The sequence below is a fragment of the Sitophilus oryzae genome, unplaced genomic scaffold, assembly GCF_002938485.1.
Source record: "Sitophilus oryzae breed Bouriz unplaced genomic scaffold, Soryzae_2.0 scaffold_465_pilon_pilon, whole genome shotgun sequence".
Classification (NCBI taxonomy): Eukaryota; Metazoa; Arthropoda; class Insecta; order Coleoptera; family Curculionidae; genus Sitophilus; species Sitophilus oryzae.
This window is the reverse complement of record NW_022147046.1, coordinates 998,359-1,019,263: the sequence shown is the minus strand read 5'-3', so window position 1 is coordinate 1,019,263 and position 20,905 is coordinate 998,359. Positions and strand designations below refer to the sequence as shown.

At 32.3% G+C, this 20,905-nt stretch overlaps 1 protein-coding gene across 1 annotated transcript in view; it reads right to left on the bottom strand.

Moving 5' to 3' along the window:
* Positions 1-20,905, bottom strand: part of LOC115885861 (adenylate cyclase type 2-like) — a 373,787-nt gene that overhangs the window by 120,445 nt on the left and 232,437 nt on the right. Inside the window, exon 7 of the mRNA XM_030904883.1 lies at positions 14,329-14,456. Within this exon, the coding sequence (XP_030760743.1) occupies positions 14,329-14,456 (128 nt within the window). The remainder of the gene's footprint in view (positions 1-14,328; positions 14,457-20,905) is intronic.

Genomic DNA, 20,905 nt, shown 5'->3' with positions numbered 1-20,905 from the left:
ATAATTTGATACCACACACTTGGTATTCCGAGTCAAATTGTCGTTATGAATCGCAGGTTACAATTACAAATCAACCGTATGCGAAAATGTCAAAAGTTGACATATGATAAGTCATTCTACTCAAAGTGTTATTTTCTATCGAATAAAGTAAAAAATGCCGAGGGTGCTATTTAAATATCAAAAGTTTCCGTTAAAGCAGAAAGTGACCGTAAACAATTGAATACGTCAATCAATCCTAATTTATGTCATATACTAACATACCAAATCTCTTTTTTTTAACTGAAAATTTCACACCTCTACTTTTCAACCAATAACATGCTTTAATGTTGACTAGTTACCATGGCAACTGAAAAAATTTCCGGAAATTTTTTCGAGGCGCCACGAAACTTTAGTGGAAATTTTTTGACAGTTGAAAAGGTAAACATAAGATCTACAATCATAATGTGAATGAACTACAATGTCTATATATTGAAATATTACCCATTTGAGTTTTAGCATTTGATGTAACTAATTAAAAATATAATAATATTTGTTAATATTATTAACAAATTGAAATTATTTTAAAATGTCATGTTGGATTAATATTTTTTTCAAATTTAGGTGTGAAATTTTCTTACCGAATACCACGCAAGCTTAAATTATTCCTGGAAATTTTCTTTCGGGCACGAATATTTTAGGAAAATTATCCCTCGTCTTCGACTCGGGATAATTTTCAAAATATTCGTGCCGTCAAAAAAATTTCCGAAAATAATTTAAGCTCTTGTGATATTATAAGTGAAAAAATAAAAAAGATGTAGAGGTGAACCACTTTTGAGACGCACCCGGTATACGAATTATTATAATGATTATAATAATAAAAAAGGTCTTGAATACTTATAATATTACTTGTTTTTCACTACTTAAAATAAAATTTGGTATGACGAATTTGATGTCGCTGTTGTAATGTAAAACGTGTAACGTATGTATTTGCGTGTCATATACAAATAAGTTATGCATTTGACTGTTTATTGATGTATATACAGGGTGTCCATGAAATAAAAGTGCAAGTATTTTAAGGGGTGGTAGATCTCGATAAAAGAAACATATTTTCTCTTTATCGTTTTTCAAATAAATCGAAAATAACATAGTTATGTTACTTTGAAAATTTCCAAAAAAAATTACTTTTTGTTCAAATTTTGAGAACCAACTGGATATTTTCTGGATTTTCTTTCTTGTACATTTAATCTACTACCTATGTAGCCATATTATCAAGAAATTATGTTTTTAACCAAAAACTAAAAGAAATTCCAAAAAATTTCGAATTTTCAAAAAAAAATGTTTGCGAAAAAAACCTCATAGGTGTGTTTCTGGGGTTAAACTATACTACCAGTTAAAATACTTGCACTTATTTATTTCTGGAACACCTTGTATAAATGAATTCCAATATTATTATTATTATGCATATGTATATTTTTTTTTTGTTGTTTCAGCTTAAGTAATATTTTATTTTTTTATTACTTTTTTTTAATTGTGCAAATAGTTACTTGTGCACTACTTAAAATATGCTTATGTTTTGTATTTATACTTCGCAAATAACAAATGTAGTCCGGTATTCCCATACACGCTTATGCTGATGATACGCAGATATATGCGTCTTTTGCTAAGACTGATTTTGGCCTTGCTCTTAATAAAATTAATTTAGACTTACATAACATATATCTTGAATCCATTAAATATGACTTAATATTAAACCCTCAAAAATAAAGGTGATGTTGTTTGCAGGCGGAAATCATTATCAGGATCTCCTCGGCGAGGTTAGGTTATCAATTAATGGTGCCATACTGCCTGTGGTCGAACAGGCAAAAAATCTGGGAGTTATAATAGACAGATCCTTTGCCTATAGCAGGCATGTATCGTCCTGCATTCAAAGATCATATGCTGGTTTGAGACGACTGTATCCTCACCGTTATTATCTGAGCCATAAGCTCAAGGCTAACTTGTGTAATGCCCTAGTTTTGTCGCATTTTTCTCATTGTGCTCCATTGTATTCGCAAGGCTTAAACACTCATGAAGTGTATCGAATACAAAAAGTGCAATACATGCAATACATGTTTGAGATATATTTTTAATCTAAGAAAATTTGACCATGTTTCGCATAAACTTCGAGAATTGGAGTGGCTTAGTATGAAGAATAGGCATCGCTTGGGCACACTGAGTCTGTATCATTTTATTATTACTACCCAAGAACCAACTTACCTGTTTGAAAAGATTCAACTTAGAGAGAATGCGCATAGTGTTAATATTAGAGCAAAGGACACTCTTACAATTCCCTACCATAAGACCTCTCTTTTTGAAGGTTCGTTCAGTTATTGTATTGTGAAATTATATAATGAATTACCTTCAAACCTAAAAACTCTAAATATTCATACATTTAAGATGCATACCCGTCGATGGCTTTATGAAAATCTTTTGGTCAGTTAGATAAAGAAAAAAAAGGTCTTTTTTAGATAAAGAAAAAAAAAGGTCTTTTTTTTCTTTATCTAACTGAAACTTTTTTTTCTTTGAAATTGAGTTTTTTTTTCACTGTTTTTTTTTATTGATTTGTTTTGCTTATTATTATTATTATGTTTTTATTGTTCATTTTTCATATGACATATTTTAATCTTTTTCACCTTTTACTATTTTTTTTTGTACTTCATTCGGATGCATTCGGAGTTAAATGGAAGAGCAGAAGCATTATGCTTCTGAATTTCGCTCCACTCCAAAATTGGGTTTTGATTATTTATATGTATATATATATATATATATATATATATATATATATATATATATATATTATATATATATATATATATATATATATATATATATATATATATATATATATATATATATATATATATATATATATATATATATATATATATATATATATATATATATATATATTCTGATGGTGTGATTATTTAATTTCTATGATTTCTTACTATTTTAATGTATTAATAATTAACTGTATTTTATTTTACTTTTTTTTTGGAAATAAAGGCATTATTATGTTCTTGAATCTCGGGCTTTCCGGTATTTAACGTAGTCGCGGACTTAAGTCAAGCGTCAACGCTTTTTACTGTGTATTTAAGACTTGTCGTGTAATATTACATGTGTGGAGGATAACTGTTTTTTGAATGGGTATATAAAGTTTTGGTGGAAGTTCAAGGCCTTTCAGACTATCATGTAATGATCTTGGGATCAGTCCTGTTGATGACACTATTATTGGTATAATTTTTACAATGTCCTGGTGCCACATCTGCCTTATTTCTTCTGCTAGAGGTATATATTTTTCAATTTTTTCAGTGTGTTTCTTCTTGACATTTTGTGAATTTGGTATGGATATCTCTATTAAGTATGTCGTTTTGGTTGGGTTTGTGGATGAGCGTGATGTCGGTTTGTTGTGTGGTGTGGTTTTGTCTGTGATTATATCCCGGTTCCAGTAGAGCTTGGCTGTCTTATTTTCTAGAACGTTAGCTGCTTGATATTTGTAGTATGGTGTATGGTAGCAGATGAGTGAATATTTCTTTGCTATTTCCTGATGGATTATTCTGCAAACATCGTCGTGTCTTTGGGTATATTGTCTGGAAGCAAGTATAGGGCATCCCCCGGTTATGTGTTCTATTGTTTCGGTTTGTGTGTGACATAGTCTGCATTTGTCTGTAGGTGTTTTGGGGTCTTTGATTATGTATTTCTGGTAATTACGTGTGGCGATGATCTGGTCCTGGATTGCTATTATGAAACCCTCGGTTTCTCCAAACAGGTTACCATGAGTAAGCTATGCATTGGATGCTGCTATGTCAATGTGTGGTGTGTTAGTTGGTTTGCATGTTTTCCATGTAGGGCTTTGGATTTCCATTTTTCAATTTTAGTGTTTGTTGTTGTAATTGCATCAACTGGTATGAATGCTTCATTGTTGAATTGTAACGGTGTACCTGATGTTGTTAGGTTAACAATGCTTCGGTGTAGTGGGCTGGTAACTGCTTTCTCTCTGAAATATTCTCTGAGTGTGTGTATTTGCTTGTAGTTCATGTTCTTTAGATCCATGAATCCCCTTCCTCCTTCTTTTCTTTTTAGTGTAAATCTTTCTGTTGCCGCGTGTATATGGTGTATTCGGTACTTGTTACATGTTGTTCTTGTTAACCTGTTTAGTTCTTCTAATTCTGTGTCACTCCATTTTATAACGCCAAATGAATACGTCAGGACGGACGCTGCATAGGTATTTATTGCTTTCACTTTGTTTCGACCGGACAGTTCTGTTTTGAGTATTTGTTTTATTCTGTTTTTGTATTTGCTTTTTAGTTGCTGTTTTATGTTGGCATGCTCTAATCCTGTTTTTTGTAGGTATCCGAGGTATTTGTATGTCTCATCCATTTCCATATTCTGTATGATATTTGAGTCTTGTAGAATGTATTCTTCCTGTATCGAGTGTTTTCCATTTATAATGCTGTTTATTTTACATTTATCTGTTCCTAGTTTCATTTGGATGTCTTCACTGTATGTTTCTGTAATATTGAGAAGGTTGTTGAGTTGTTTTCTGGTTGCTGCATAAAGCTTTAGGTCATCCATATATAGCTGGTGCGAGATGGTAGATGAATGTGTGAGTGAGGATATTTTATAAGCATCTTGGGGCGTTTTGTTGAGTAGGTTCGATAGGGGGTTGAGCGCAATACAGAACCAGAGTGCACTGAGGGAGTCACCCTGAAAAATTCCTCTATTAATTTGAATTGGTCCTGTGTGGATGAGTTGTTTTTTCATTTTGATGTTTAGGGTAGTTTTCCATGTTGCCATTATTCTCTGCAGAAGTTGTATGATTTGAGGGTGGATTTTGTATATTTGTAGAACTTGTATGAACCAGGAGTGTGGGACGGTGTCGAAAGCTTTCTGATAATCTATGTATGCAAAATGTAGAGACTTACGTTTTAATTTGGCTTGAGTGTGTATTTCTGCATCTATCACCAGTTGCTCCTTGCAGCCCCTAGATCCCTGACAGCATCCTTTCTGCTCTTCTGATATGATGTTATTATTCTGCTGGTGAGTGTTGATCTTTGTTGTTATTATTGCCGTTAGTAATTTATAGGTTGTTGATAAACATGTTATAGGGCTGTACTTAGATGGGGTGAAGTGTCCGTGCCTTTGGGTTTAAGGTAGGTAACTCCCTGAGTTAAAAAAGAGGGGATGGCTTCCGTTCCTTGTACAAAATTTTGTAATATATTCGTTAGTGGTTTGTGGATGCTTGTGAATGATTTTAGCCAGTAGTTCTGTATTTTGTAGTCTCCAGGTGCTTTCCAGTTGTGTGTCTTGGATATGGCAGCTTTGATGTCTTCTAAGGTGATTGTTACATTTGGCATGGCTGTTGTATTTATCTGCTTGTTTTCTTCTTCTGTTATCCATTGAGCTTCTCTGTTGTGTTCTACTGCTTGTGACCAGATATTTTCCCAGAAGTTTTTACTTCTGTAATTGATGGTGGATTGTTTATTTGCTGTTCCGTTGTTTCGAGAGATCTGTAGAACCTTTTTTCATTTGTGTTAAAAAGTTTGTTTTCTTGTTTTCTTTGGTGGCTCTTCTTGTATCGTTTTAGTCTTTTTGCTTGTGCCTGTAGTTGTTGTTTTTTAGTATCTAATATTTCTACTACTGATTCTTCTGAGCTGATATCTGGTAATATGTTTTGCGGGGGTCTCTTTTTTAGGTTTCCTTTCAAATGTTGTGTGATGACTCCAATTTCTTTCCTCAGTGTGGCTATCTTTTTCTGGAGCCGATGCTGCCATGGGGGTATTGCTGCTTTAGTTTTAGTTAAGTCGTTGTTTTTATTCTTCTGTTCGTGGGTTCGCATAGTTGTTGCTGCTCCACAGTATACGAGCGTGAGAATTTCTTCAATGTCTAGGCAGCTGTTTGATTCCTCAATCCTTTTTCCTATGATGTTATTAATTATTGCAATGGTGTTTTTGATATTTTGTGTGTTTTGTGGTCTGGTAATGAAAGGTCTGGATGATGGGTTTGCTCCCTGGTATTGGGCGTATAGTTCATTAAATGTTTCATCAATTTGATTAGATGGTTTGCATGTGTCTGTTGGCGGGATTAATGTTTCGTGTTGGGTGTGTCTTATCGACGACTCTGCTGATGAACTTTGGGTGTTAGTCAGCATGGTATGTGTTTCGGGTGTTTCTGGTGTGATTGTTTGTGGGTGTGATGTAGGTGAAGCTGATTGTTGTGCTTGTGGTTCGTCTTCATTTTGTATGGCTTCGGCCGCTTGTCTTCTTATAGTTTCTCTTTCTGTTGGAGATATTCTGTTGTTTCGTATTATGACTCGAATTTGGTCTGATAGTCTTTGTTCTGTGATCATTTCCCTAAGTTCTGGATAGATGTTCATAAAGGCCTGATATAACTGACTTCTATATCCTGTTGTATTTTGTTGGAGATTAGTAACGGTGAAGTAACAGAGGAGTAGGTTTTTGTTAATTTCGTCGGTCCATTTCATCCTCTGTCGTGCTTTACCTGCTAGGGTGGTTGTAGGGCGTATGTCCTGCAAAACACTTCTAGCGGGTTCTAGTCCATTATTCGGTGCTGGGTCGTCATCTGTTGCAAGCTGATCATCACGACGGTTCCGAACAGGAGCAGCTTGCCCTCCTGCCCCGCCTCGATTGCTTCTTACATTTTTTGGAGCAATATTTCACACTATATGGGTTGCTAACCCACATAGCGGTACCAGAGCCCAGTTGGCCGGCTAAGCCGTTTTCCACCTCCTACGACGTGGACGTTGGGTTGGAATTTAGGAGGCGCATTATTATTATTATTATTATTATTATTAAATAGTTTGGCAGGAAAAAAATATGTTAATTTATAATAGTCTAGTATCCGCTAGAGACTGAATGAGATTTTAAGTGTCTATGTTTTTGTAGGTGCTTTAACATTTTGCTTTCACAAAAATCCAGAAAAAGTACGGGAAGGGTCAAAACCATCCCCACCCCTATATAAATTTTAGTATAAATATTTTCCGACTCCACCGATGGCCAATTTTCTTTTCGTAAAATGATCCCTCTAGTATTTACTACATTTTTAGTCTCTTGTAAAAAAACGCCACCGTGCATACTTTTTGAGGAAAAAAATATTTTTCCAAAGCTGACTTATAAAAAATGTTTTTTGTCACATCAAGCTGTGGAAGCGCATAAAATCTATTGTGTTCTAATAATAATCTAGTTGGCGAAAATATGGAATTTTATATTAGTATCACAAATCATATTTGACAGTAAGTTTCATAAAGAAGCTTAAGAAATTTAATATTTTTCTAACGGACAAACGAAGCAACTTTGTATAAAGGAAAATTATGTGCAATTAACTTATTTTGATCCAAAAACTATGTAGTTGTTCTATATCCACGAAATATTAGAACTCCCTGTATATCTTGTAGGTCTGTTTTGGAAAAATAAATTATCCAAAAATGTTTTTCTCAAAAACTATGGGAAGTAGAGTTTTTCTACAAGAGATAAAAAATGTAGTAAAATTTACTACATTTTTACTACAATACTAGATGGATCATTTTACGAAAAAAAAATTGTCGTCGGTGGGGTTGGAAACTATTTCTACTAAAATTTATGTAGGGGTGGGGGTAGTTTTCACCCTTCAAATTGTTAAAGCACATACCAAAACATAGACACCCAAAATCTCATTCAGTCTCTAGCGGACAAACAAAGAACTTCTGTATAGAGGTAAATTGTGTAAATGTACTTATTTTGATTTCAAAAATACGTAGTTCTTCTATGTCCACGGAATATTGGGACATCCTGTATAACAAAATCACACATCGTAAAAATAAAGATATAGTATAAAAAAGTATAAATTACCAATAGAGTTAAAAATGTCTCCCCACTTACGCAAAATCTCGTTTGTATGAAACTCCTTGTTTATTTAATATTCTGCGACACAAAGACCTTTCTCTAAGTAAGGAGCGGCAAGAGTAACATTAGGATCATGAAATTTCCTCCCGAGGCGGCACGAATTTAATAACAAAATGGACGAGGGGGGTCCTCCACCGAGAAGAGACTACTCTATAAAAGACACTCTGAATATTTAGGATGCCTCGGGATTGATGGGCGCATACTTTATAAGGCCTCCTACTACCATAATGCATAGTTTATTGGCTATTTAACCCTTGCCTCTAATGAGAAACTAAAGGGTTTTGTGTCGATATTACAGTCTAGCATAATGCACATACTTTTTGGATTGTTAATTAAGAATAGAGGAAAATCGTTTTATATTAATGGTTCTTTTATGTGGTTTATATCTCTGTTTAGTGAATTATTGTTTGATCATGTTGTTGTTTCCCTATCATATAAAATGAAACAATAATTTTAACAATGCTAAAATTATAATTAAAGAACAGATTGCCTCTAGACCAAAAATAAAAGAGGTTTTTTTTAATTCAATTTAATACAGGGTTATCCACCACATACGACACGGAGTATTGTAGCTAAACGATTAGATTTTTACAAATTGTAAGTTTTGGGTTCGTTGAAGGACTATTAGAACTACAATTTAAAAATATTTTTACAAGATATAATGTCCCAAATACATAAAAAATATCAAAGTTGTATTTTTTCAATGGAACACCCTGTACAGGGTGGGTCAAATTCGACGCTTTTAAATGGAAACACCCTTTTCTATAGGAGATAGACAAAAAATAATATCGGTATCTGGAGCAATTTTTGTCAAAAATATGATGGTGAAAACCGCATATCGCTATCTGTTACCGTTTCGGAGTTACGGGGTGTTTTTCAAAAATATGCATTTTTAACAAATCGCTGTAACTTTTTTGCTATGAAAAATTTTGTATTTTTATGAAAACATTTCCAAAGCACCTTTTTACGTAGAATTTAATGGTTTTAGTATAATTTTTTTAAAATTAATAATTTAAGAGTTATCAACAGAAACTTTGATTTTTTATATGGGACACCCTGTATATTTTTAATTTATTGAAAAGAATTTAAAATTACCTTTCCAAAAATATAACACACTTTATATTTTGCTCGATTCCTATTCGAGATATAGAATATAAAAAAATGCGCCCGCTTTAAGTAAGTAGGCTTTGAACGGCATCGGCTGTAATGCAGAAAAATTCTAGCTGTGAGCATCAATTACAACGAAAATAATATTTGCTATGAGAGATGCAGAACTTTATAACAATTTAAAATATATTTAACCAACATCAACACATTTAAACTATATTTAATAACAATAAAAATAAATAGCAAACCAAGACATGAGATTTTGCTACAGGTGTTCGACATATCGAACGACCGTCTTCTGTTATGAACAGACGGGGCAGTTTTTGAACATTTCTCGCGGAATTTATTAACTCAGTGGGGGTGAAAGATACCCTCTCATAACTGCTAAGTATTTCTAATTCTTGTCTAGAATATACGGAAGAATAAGAAACCTTTATTCTTCCGCAAATATATCCATAGTAATAGATCCATGGGCACTAAGTCAGGCGGCTTCGACGGCCAACGGCTGGGATCTGGGTTACTATCCAATTATTCTTGAAATTGGCTGCAAAAATGTGCTGATAACTTCAGCGTTCAGAGGCGGTGCGTCGTTTTGCTGGAAAAATATGTTTTCGAGTTCCATTAAGAGCATATCATCAATATGGGGTCCAAAGCCTACTAGTTAAAAGTGGCGATCTTTTAAAAATTCTGTATTTCGAAGGGGATTATAACAAAATATCAAATGTGCTATATTTTTGGAAAGGTAATTTTAAATTATTTTCAGTTAATTAAAAATCTAGAGGGTGTCCCAAATAAAAAATCATTTTTTTTGTTGATAACTCTTAAATTATCAATTTAAAAAATATATACTTAAACCATTAAATTCTACGTAAAAAGGTGCTTTGGAAATGTTTTTACAGAAATACAAAATTTTCCATAGCAAAAAAGTTACAGCGATTTGTTAAAAATGCACATTTTTGAGAAACATCCCGTAACTCCGAAACGGTAACAGATATTGATGTGCTGTTTTCACCATCATGTTTTCCAGACACCTATATTAGTTTTCGTCTATCTCCTATAGAAAAGGGTGTTTCCATTTAAAAGCGTCGAATTTGACCCACCCTGTACATTATTACATTTTTAGTTTTTACTAATAAAATAAAGGTAAATTTGATTAAGGTGTACCGCATTTTAATCTTACCGTTTTTGAAATATTTAGGTTTTTGCCAAATTACAGTAATACTTTTAATGCTTCATTTCTCTAGGATCTAGTATTTAAGTTTTTAAAACCAAATATTGGTACTCAAGTATTTCTATTTACTAAATTTTGTGTTGCAATAATAAAAATTATACTACCTTATACACAATGTCTAAAAATTAATTTTAAATAATTACTAGCTTTAAACGGCAATAACTTGATTAATTTAAATGGAACACCCCGTATATTTTATGAGAATCAGATGCACAATTTAATTGTCTATCAAATTGTATTATTCCATTTTTTACCTATCTCTTCAAGTTTTCGTAGAAAATGCATTTTCTTATAATTTAGACCTCATTTATCAATATACCCATGGAATATTTTCATATTGATGGTCACGCAAATTTGTGATAGTAGTAAAAAACCACTGGCAAGCTGATTTCGGTTTGGATTCAACGAACAACGCAGCGATGTTTATAAAAAATAACTGTTTTTATTTTGTAGAGTTTCATCTAGTGGCAATGGCCCAAACCCAGAATTATTTTCAAGAAATGAACCAACAAAATATTTAGCTGTAATATTCGAAAGCTGTGTCATGGAATTCTTTAAAATATATCACATAAGCTCAAAGTTCAATTTGTGTATCCACTTTTGATTAATAATCCGTACTTCTGTTTTAATCTTTTATAATTACAGTGGATAATGTTAAAAACTACTGAAAACAAATGTATAATGAATGAAACAGATAAAAATAATAATTTACGTGGATATGAGACACCAAAAATACAAAACGGCTTGCTTACCAAATACATATTATATTTGCATTGACATTCGCATGATAAATTATGTTCTAACTAAAAAAAATATTGAACAATGTTCTATTATAACTTCCTGTTGTGCAAAACATAAAAATCTTTGACATACTTTTTTTGAAAAGGTCAAGTAATTTAACTACAATTGCAGAAAAAATCACCAAAATTTCATCACTAAAACAAAATTCATTTAACTTACAGTAGTTAGCACAAGCACATAAATATTTTGAGGTTCGCGTTTCTCCTATCACTCAGTGTATATTTGAATTACATTATTCTATGCCGTAACAAAAACTGAGTAAGAATTTGATATAATAATAAACCCTGATAAGACTTTTGAAAAACCAAAACTGTATTAACCTTAAACACAGTGTAGTAAAAGAAAATCACATATGATAAGTAAAAGTAAAGATACAGTACAAAAAAAAATATAAATTAACAATAGAGTTAAAAAATGTCTTGTCACTTACGCAAAATCTCGTTTCTATGAAACTCCTTGTTTATTTAATATTCTGCAACACAAAGACCTTTCTCTAAGTAAGTAGCGGCAAGAGCAACATTAGGATCATGAAATTTCCTCCCGAGATGGCACGAATTTAATAACAAAATGGACGAGGGGGGTCCTCCACCGAGAAGAGACTACTCTATAAAAGACACTCTGAATATTTAGGATGCCTCGGGATTGATGGGCGCATACTTTATAAGACCTCCTACTACCATAATGCATAGTTTATTGGCTATTTAACCCTTACCTCTAATGAGAAACTAAAGGGTTTTGTGTCGATATTACAGTGTAGCATAATGCACATACTTTTTGGGTTGTTAATTAAGAATAGAGGAAAATCGTTTTATATTAATGGTTCTTTTATGTGGTATATATCTCTGTTTAGTGAATTATTGTTTGATCATGTTGTTGTTTCCCTATCATATAAAATGAAACAATAATTTTAACAATGCAAAAATTATAATTAAAGAACAGATAACCTCCAAACCAAAAATAAAAGAGGCTTTTTTTAATTCAATCTAATACAGGGTTGTTCACCACATACGACACGGAGTGTTGTAGCTAAACGTTTAGATTTTTACAAATTGTAAGTTTTGGGTTCGTTGAAGGACTATTAGAACTACAATTTAAAAATATTTTTACAAGACACAATGTCCCAAATACATAAAAAATATCAAAGTTGATTTTTTTCAATGGAACACCCTGTATATTATTACATTTTTAGTTTTTACTAATAAAATAAAGGTAAATTTGATTAAGATTTACCGCATTTTAATCTTACCGTTTTTGAAATATTTAGGTTTTTGTCTAAATACAGTAATAATTTTAATGCTTCATTTCTCTAGGCTCTAGTATTTAAGTTTTTAAAACCAAATATTGTACTGAAGTATTTCTGTTTACTAAATGTTGTGTTGCAATAATAAAAATTATACTACCTTATACAGAGTGTCTAAAAATTTATTTTAAATAATTATTAGCTTTAAACGGCAATAACTTGTTTAATATAAATGGGAACCCAGTATATTTTATGAGAATCAGATGCACGATTTAATTGTCTATGAAATTGTATTATATCATTTTTTATTTATCTCTTTAATTTTTCGAAGAAAATGCATTTTCTTATAATTTAGACCTCATTTATCAATATACCCATGGAATATTGACACATTGGCGGTTACGCAAATTTGTGATAGAAGTAAAAAACCACTGACAAGCTGATTTCGGTTTGGATTATTCAACGCGCAACGCAGCGGTGTTTATAAAAAATAACTTTTTTATTTTGTAGAGTTTCTTCCAGTGGTCTAAACCCAGAATTATTTTCAAAAAATGAACCAACAAAATATTTTGCTGTAATATTCGAAAGCTGTGTCACGGAATTCTTTTAAATATATCACATAAGCTGAAAAGTCCAATTTTTGTATCCACTTTTGATCAATAATCCGTACTTCTACATTATAGGTACTTATACATTACATTTGCATTGACATTCGCATGCTAAATTATGTTCTAACTAAAAAAAATATTGACAAATGTTCTACTATAACTTCCTGTTGTACAAAACATAAAAATCTTTGACATATTTTTTTTGAAAAGGTCAAGTAATTTAACTACAATTGCAGAAAAAATCATCAAAATTTCTTCACTAAAACAAAATTCATTCAACTTACAGTAGTTAATGCAAGTACATAAATATTTTGAGGTTCCCGTTTCTCCTATCACTCAGTAAATATTTGATTTACATTATTCTATGATGTAACAAAACTTTAAGAATTTGATATAATAATAAATCCTGATCAAAACTTTATTACACAGCGTAGAAAAAGAAAATCACATATCCTAAGTAAATGTGAAGATACAGTACAAAAGTAAATTAACAATAGAGTTAAAAATATCTTCTCACTTACGCAAAATCTCGTTTGTATGGATTTCCTTGTTTATTTAATATTCTGCGACACAAAGACCTTTCTCTAAATAAGTAACGACAAGAGCAACATTAGGATCATGAAATGTCCTCCCGAGGCGGCAAGAATTTAATAACAAAATGGACGAGGGTGGTCCTACACAGTGAAGAGACTACTCTGTAAAAGACACACAATGATGGGCGCATACTTTATAAGGCCTCCTACTACCATAATGCATAGTTTATTGGATATTTAACCCTTGCCTCTAATGAGAAACTAAAGGGTTTTGTATCGATATTACAGTGTAGCATAATGCACGTATTTTTTATATACTCGGTTATAAGTAATTGGTGTCGAATAATAGTTTTTTATTATTATTATGTTTCTTTTATGTGGTTCATATCTTTGTTTAGTGAGTTATTGTTTGATCATGTTGTTTTTGCCTTATCAGAAATAAAAGAACAATTTTAACAATGCAAAAATTATGATGAGAAAACTGGTAGCCTGTAAACAATTGTATCCACTTTTGATAGGTGCTTCTGTTTTAATACTTTATAATTGCAGTGGATAATGTTAAAAACTGCAATAAAAAACAAATGTAATTAAAACGGATAAAAATGCATAATTCACGTGGATATGATACACCGAAAATACACACTGGCTTGCTTACCAAATATACATTATATTTGCATTGACATGCATTCTAACATAAAAAATCATAGACCAATGTTCTATACATATCATACCTATGTACAAAAAAAAATTGCAAAAAGTAAAAATAACTATAAAATTTTCATTTTCATATATAACTAATATTTTTTCTGTTTTCCATAATTAAAAATGTTATTATTAGCGATAACTGGAATAATATATTTTTGTTTTTTTTTAATATTTGCTTCCTTACCTTATAGCTTCTATCATCTGTAATCCCATATTCACACAGTTATAAGCGTGGTTTGGTCTGGATATAGGCAATCCAGACACGCAATAATAGCAGTCACCCAGGATTTTGATTCTCATACACTGATTGTCCTGAAACAAAAAATAAACTTAAAAAAAGCTCTTGCCGTTCTTGCATTGTTTTATCTCCGGAAAAAAAGTTCCTATAAAAATAGGAGCTGGAATGGACATAGTTTAAAAGATACTGTATGTTAAAGCTTTTAAAAAATAGGCCTTGTAATTATTTCAAATACCATTATTATTTTTTTCTTAATTTGCTGTAGGTAGCAGTAAACATCAGTGTTATATATTTTAATAAAATTTGATAACAAATTAGATTAAACAAATAATTTATTCATTTTATTTTAAGTTTATTAATCGTGATTAATAAAATGCGTTTATCTCAATAAGGACATCGAAATCGACAAAATATCAAGATAGAACTTTTAATCGGCATTAAACGGCCTATGCCATTTTACTAACAAGGGATCAGTGGTCAAAAATCAGTGACGCACATGTTTTTTTAGAAAAATATTCCAGTGATAATCCATATCCACGTCTTGGTGAGTCTGTCGACACTTTCTTAACATTAAAGTGTAGCACTTATAGTAACTACACACACCGGAAAAGTCTAGGGATATTACAATTTTATCCAGCCATCGTCAGTAATTTTATTATTTGCATTTCTGATATAATAAAATTAAAATAAACAAATAGTTTAGAGGATGTATTGGAAATAAAAATGCGAGATTTACCGAATTTTTCAAATTTACCTTGATTTTTATTGAACTCAAAAAAATACACACATTTTTTTTATTGTAAACTGTGAATTAAAAAAAGAAAAGATAAAACCATTTTTACTTAATAAAGGGTATGGCCTCCTCTACTGTTCATTACAGCCCTACATCGTCTCTCCATGCTCCTGATCAGGTTGTCGATATCTTCTTGAGGTACAGCCTGCCACGCTGCATTTACGGCCCGAACCAGATCCCTACGAGTTTCACGAGGCATACCCATTCTCAAAATTCTTCTTTGGACCGTGTCCCATACGTGCTCGATGGGGTTGAGGTCAGGAGATTGTGCCGGCCAGTTACCACTCTGTCTGTATGAGGCCGTGCATTGTCATGTATGAGAATGAAGTTTCTCCGAAAATCATTGGCATATGGTAACACGACAGGCTCAACAATTAAATCACGATATGTGATTCCTGTTAGAAACCTTTCAAGAAAAACGAGATCGGTTTTTCGGCCTAACTGGACTCCTCCCCAGACCATAACTGTTCCACCTTGATAAGGGTGCACTTCCTGAACATGATCTAACCGAATAAGATTTCCCGGTTCTCTCCATACCCTAAGCTTTCTCGAATCCGGATGAATTACAAAGCGTGACTCATCCGTGAAGAGAACATTGGCCCATTGTTCATTCGACCGCTGAACATGATCTTGAGCCCACAAATATCGTACCTCTCGATTTCCTCTCGTTAAGGGTTGAGCTCTCCAGGGGCGTCTGCTTCTTAAGTTGACCTCTCTTAATCTATTGATCACAGTGTCAGGACTAACGGTTACATTATGTGTTTCCTGGAGAATTAAACTAAGCTCTGGTGCTGTAAGAGTCGGTCGGCGTCGAGCAATTAATTGTAAAAAATGATCTTGCTGAGGGGTAGTAATGCGATGTCGCCCTGTGTGCCTTTCAGCAACATCACCACTTTCACGGTAGCGTGCACTTAATCGCGATATTACACTTTGCGTTGTATTTAATGCTATAGCTACGTCGATTTGTCGCATTCCAGCTTCGAGCTTACCTATGGCCCTTAGCATTTCGTCTCTGTTAAGATGTCTACGCTCCATAATGTCGTTTAATACTAAACAGAGTTATTTGAATGAATTCTGGCCAGTTATCATAAAAACATAAACAGTACATGTTAAATTCGAACAATTGATGCTAGGTGCTTTTTATACATTTGACAAAAAATGCACAAACACTTCTGCAAATATCCCAAATTTAGAAATAACTAGTGTGACTACTTCGTTTCAATCGAAGTAGGAAGAATCGGCCTACAAATATGTGGTTGTTTATTTAAAACATTTATTTTTAACTTTAATAAAATGATATCCCTACATTTTTCCGGTGTGTGTTTTACCTGCAAAATTTCATTGATCTATCACTAAACGAACTTGGAAGAAAATTGTAATAAATAAAAAAAATAAAGTCTTTAAACCCCCGTAACTATGAAACAAAGCAGAATCGGACCTGTGTTATTATAAAAATAAATGATATGGCAAAGATGACCCATGTTTTTTCCGTGTATAGGTAAATAAGTAAAGCAACCTGTTGTCTAATCAAAATTAAATAAGAAGTTTTCTTTAAATATGCCTCACCACATTGAAGCGCCACGAGCCACTGCTGAACATTATACTAATGCATTTAAAATAAATTATGCATAGAGATCCACATATTCTCAAACTATAACACAAGATCCGCCATTAAATTTAACATCTGATAATATTAGTGGTTTTATCACGCATAAAAATATTCTTAATATAACAACGATGTTGTAAAAATATTATATGTAAAATATATGTAAAAATGTCCTTATAGATGTTAACTTATATTTTTATTTTATGAATCCCGTAAAAGTATCTCATAAAAGGAGGGGAGATTTCAAGGTTAAACTAATTGGGGTGTAAAATCTGGTTAACGGACCGATAAGAATTTGATCCAAAGTTGTTAAATTTATATATTTATAAAACTCGACCCTTTTCTTATAAGAGTATTATGTATTTATTCACATTACATACAGGGTGGCGTCTCTCATACGCCTGGGAGGCTCCAAGGGGAACGATAGTTTGTATTGAAATAAAATTTTGTGAGCATATGTAAGTTAATTCAGAGCACTTTTTAAAAATATAGAGTTCTACAGGGTATCCCCAAAAAAGTTACATATCAAAGTTGTGTTTTTTTGTAATGGAACACCCCATATATTAATTAATTGAACAATTAAGGTGAGTTTTATAAGAGAACTAGCGTGTACCAGCGACTTCGTTCGCGTCGAATTAATCATTTGTAATGGTGATGATGAAGCAAAGCAAGAATTTCCATTAACATACAAACTGGATAAAATTTTCTCACATTTATGTCAGCATGCGAAAAAACAATATGGCGATATTATTATATAACTTGGTAATATTTGAGGGGTAGTTTCATCTTGTTGGAATTTGACTTTCGAAAAATCCGTTTGCCAAAAATAAGCTTTTTACGTCAAGCAGTTTAAGCAGAATCGTGGTTAAGAAATTACCCAACTTTTTGAAACACCCTGTATGATTTTTTAAAAAAATTCAAAATATGTAAAAAAGCAAATAAATGATGCTTGTCCAAGCGTTTTCCCGAAAGACTAACCGTTTTTTAAATAACAAATATTGTAATATTTGAGGGGCATTTTCACCCTCTTGGAATTTGAGATTCGAAAAACCCCTTCTTATCGAACCTCTACACTCCACAGTCAATCCGTATACCAAAAAATCAGCTTTAAACGTCAAGCAGTTTAAGCAGAATCGTGATTACTCAATGGTCATATTTTATGAAACACCCTGTATAAATTTATAAAATATCTTAAAATGTAAAACAACAAAATAAAATATGCGTGTTTAAGAGTTTTTCCGAAAAACTCACCGGTTTTTAAATAAAAAATATTTTAATATTTGAGGGATAGTTTCGCCCTTCGTTTGGTTTGGAAACAAGAAATAGCCATCTTATCTGATAGTCACGCAGCGTTAAAGGCGATCAACTCAGTATCAATCAATTCGAAATTGGTCAAAGAATGCATAGAGAAGCTGAATAAATTAGGCAAAGAAAACAAAGTCCTCCTACACTGGGTGCCTGCTCACCAAGGGATAGAAGGCAATGAAAAAGCAAATAATCTAGCTAGGAAAGCAGCGAACACTCCACTAACTGAACCAGAACCGTTCTGCTTTCCAAGTGGTAACCAACTCAAGGCGGAACTCAAGAACTTGGAAGATTCCATCCGCAACCTGGAATGGAAATTTTCCAATGGTCTAAGACACTCGAAGAAGTTTCTGAGGGCTTATGATCAAGAAAAATCACAGATCTTCCTGGGTCTGAGTAAGAACAATCTTCGGATTGTCACGGGGTTTTTAACAAGACACTGTCTCCTCAATGAACACCTCAGTAGATTGAAACTAAGAAGAAACGGCGAATGCAGATTCTGTGGGGAAGATGGGGAAACACCAGTACACCTCATCACTGAGTGCGCCGAGACGACAACCATTCGTGCCATGAATTTTGGTACGACTGATATTGGAGATGGAGAACTACCCTCTACAAAACCGTCCCAGATACTGGCTTTTGTCAAAGCCCTGGGACTGTATGATGAGTTGTTATGAAAGGGGGACACAATGTTGAGTTGAGCCCTGGGACTGGGACTGTATGATGAGTTGTTATGAAAGGGGGACACAATGGATCTGTAAGGTCGAAGTGATTAACCCCCCTCCCACTCATTCTAAATTCTAAAAAAAAAAATTCGCCCTTCGTTTCGCCCCCTTAGAATTCGAGTTTCGAAAAATCCCTTCTTATCGAATCTCTACACCCTAAAGTCAATCTGTTTTCCAAAAATCAGCTTTTTACGTCAAGCACTTTAAGCAGGATCGTGATTAATCAATGACCAGATTTTTCGAAACACCCTGTATACATTTTTAAAAAATCTTAAAATATGTAAAAAAACAAAATAAAATATACATGTTTAAGCGTTTTTTCGGAAACTTGACCATTTTTTAAATAAAAAATATTGTAATATTTGAGGAGTGGTTTCACACTCTTGGAACTGGAATTTCGAAAAATCCCTTCTTATCGAACCTCTACACTCTAGAGTCAACCTGTATGCCAAAACTGAGCTTCTTACGTTGAGTGGTTTGAGCAGGATCGTGATCAATCAGTATGTCAGTCACTTAAGGATTTTATATATTAGTATAGATTATATGACTGAAATGTAAGGTTTTTGACATATTTAACATCTTCTAGAAATAAAGAACGATTTTTAAATTACAATAAAAGCTACCTAAATTGGAATTTAACGGGTATAGTATATATAGTTAAATTAACTATTGCAAATTAGTAAAATGTATAATACGGCCCAGATAAAGCTACAATTAAAATACCAGCAAATATGTGAATATTCGATGTCACATTTTGTTTATAATAATTTGAAGGTACCAAATAGAATAATTTTGCATCAAATAATTATGATTTTCACAACTTCTGAAAAGTTACTATGGTTAAAAGGGATTTTGCTGCATATGCCTTTTAAAATGAAAAGATCCTTTTGAAAGACAATCATTTTATGCAGTTAATAGAAAAGAAAGTATTTTAGCATTTGGTTTCATCTAGCTAATTTTTGTCACATAATTATATGTTTATATCTAATTTTTATTCTGTAATAATTAAAATATGTTTCAAACGTGTATCTCTTTATAACCGTTGAGTATTTTACTCTACAATCTTTAATTTTTGTTAAATTAACAAATGGTATATCACCCAGCCACCACACAGATTTTTTCAAATAATAAAGATCTACTGACGCAAAATCATAAAAATTAAAATATCTAGGAAAATATTTGTCTGAGGGGTAGGCAACCTTAATAATTTTTTGAAGATAAATAAATTTCCCATTGAACACCGGAAAATGTACTGGGTGTTCCATTTAAAATAAAGGAGTAACTTGCTTTTAAAAGTGACTAATGTTTCATATTAATTTTGTCTCACCAATTTTTCGTGTCAAATTTCAATTTGGTTTAACATACAATGGTTAGTATAATTAAATATCAGGCTATACAAGTTCAACTAAAATTTAGATCGCTGTTATCAAACTTTAAAATTTACAAAATGTGAAATATGTCAAAATCCTTAGATTTTAGGTATATACTTTTTTAATAAAACTCACCTTTATTTTTTTCTAGAATCCAAAAATCAATTAATATATAGGGTGTCCCATTAGAAAAAACACAACTTTGATGTGTAACTTTTTTGGGGACACCCTGTATAATTCTATATATTTTTATAAAATGCTTTCAGTTAACCTACATACCTATGCTGCCAAAATTTTATTTCGATATAAACTACCGTTCTTCTTGGAGCTTCCGCGGCGCATGAGAGCGCCACCTTCTACAGTTGTTTAATAACATTATTTTTAATATTGTTCAAAAAGATTAATATTTTGTCAAATATGTGTATTTTGCTATCTATGTCTGAAAAAGTTATTGTATTAGCTATTTTTTAATTTCACACGAAACATGTCAAATCTTTGAAAACGGCTTCTCACTAGGGTTTTTGAAAGTTTATTTTATGAGGTAAAAACTTTACCTAAATAAAAATGTGATTTCTTTGTTGATGATTGCTGGTTTAGTTTACGTATTAGGCGCATTTCAGTTGATTTCAAAAAATTCCGGCGCTGTATATGGCATAAATCAGAAATTTTCGCTATGTATTGTTGATCGCATTAAAATAATATCGAAATAGTGGCTTTGTCATAG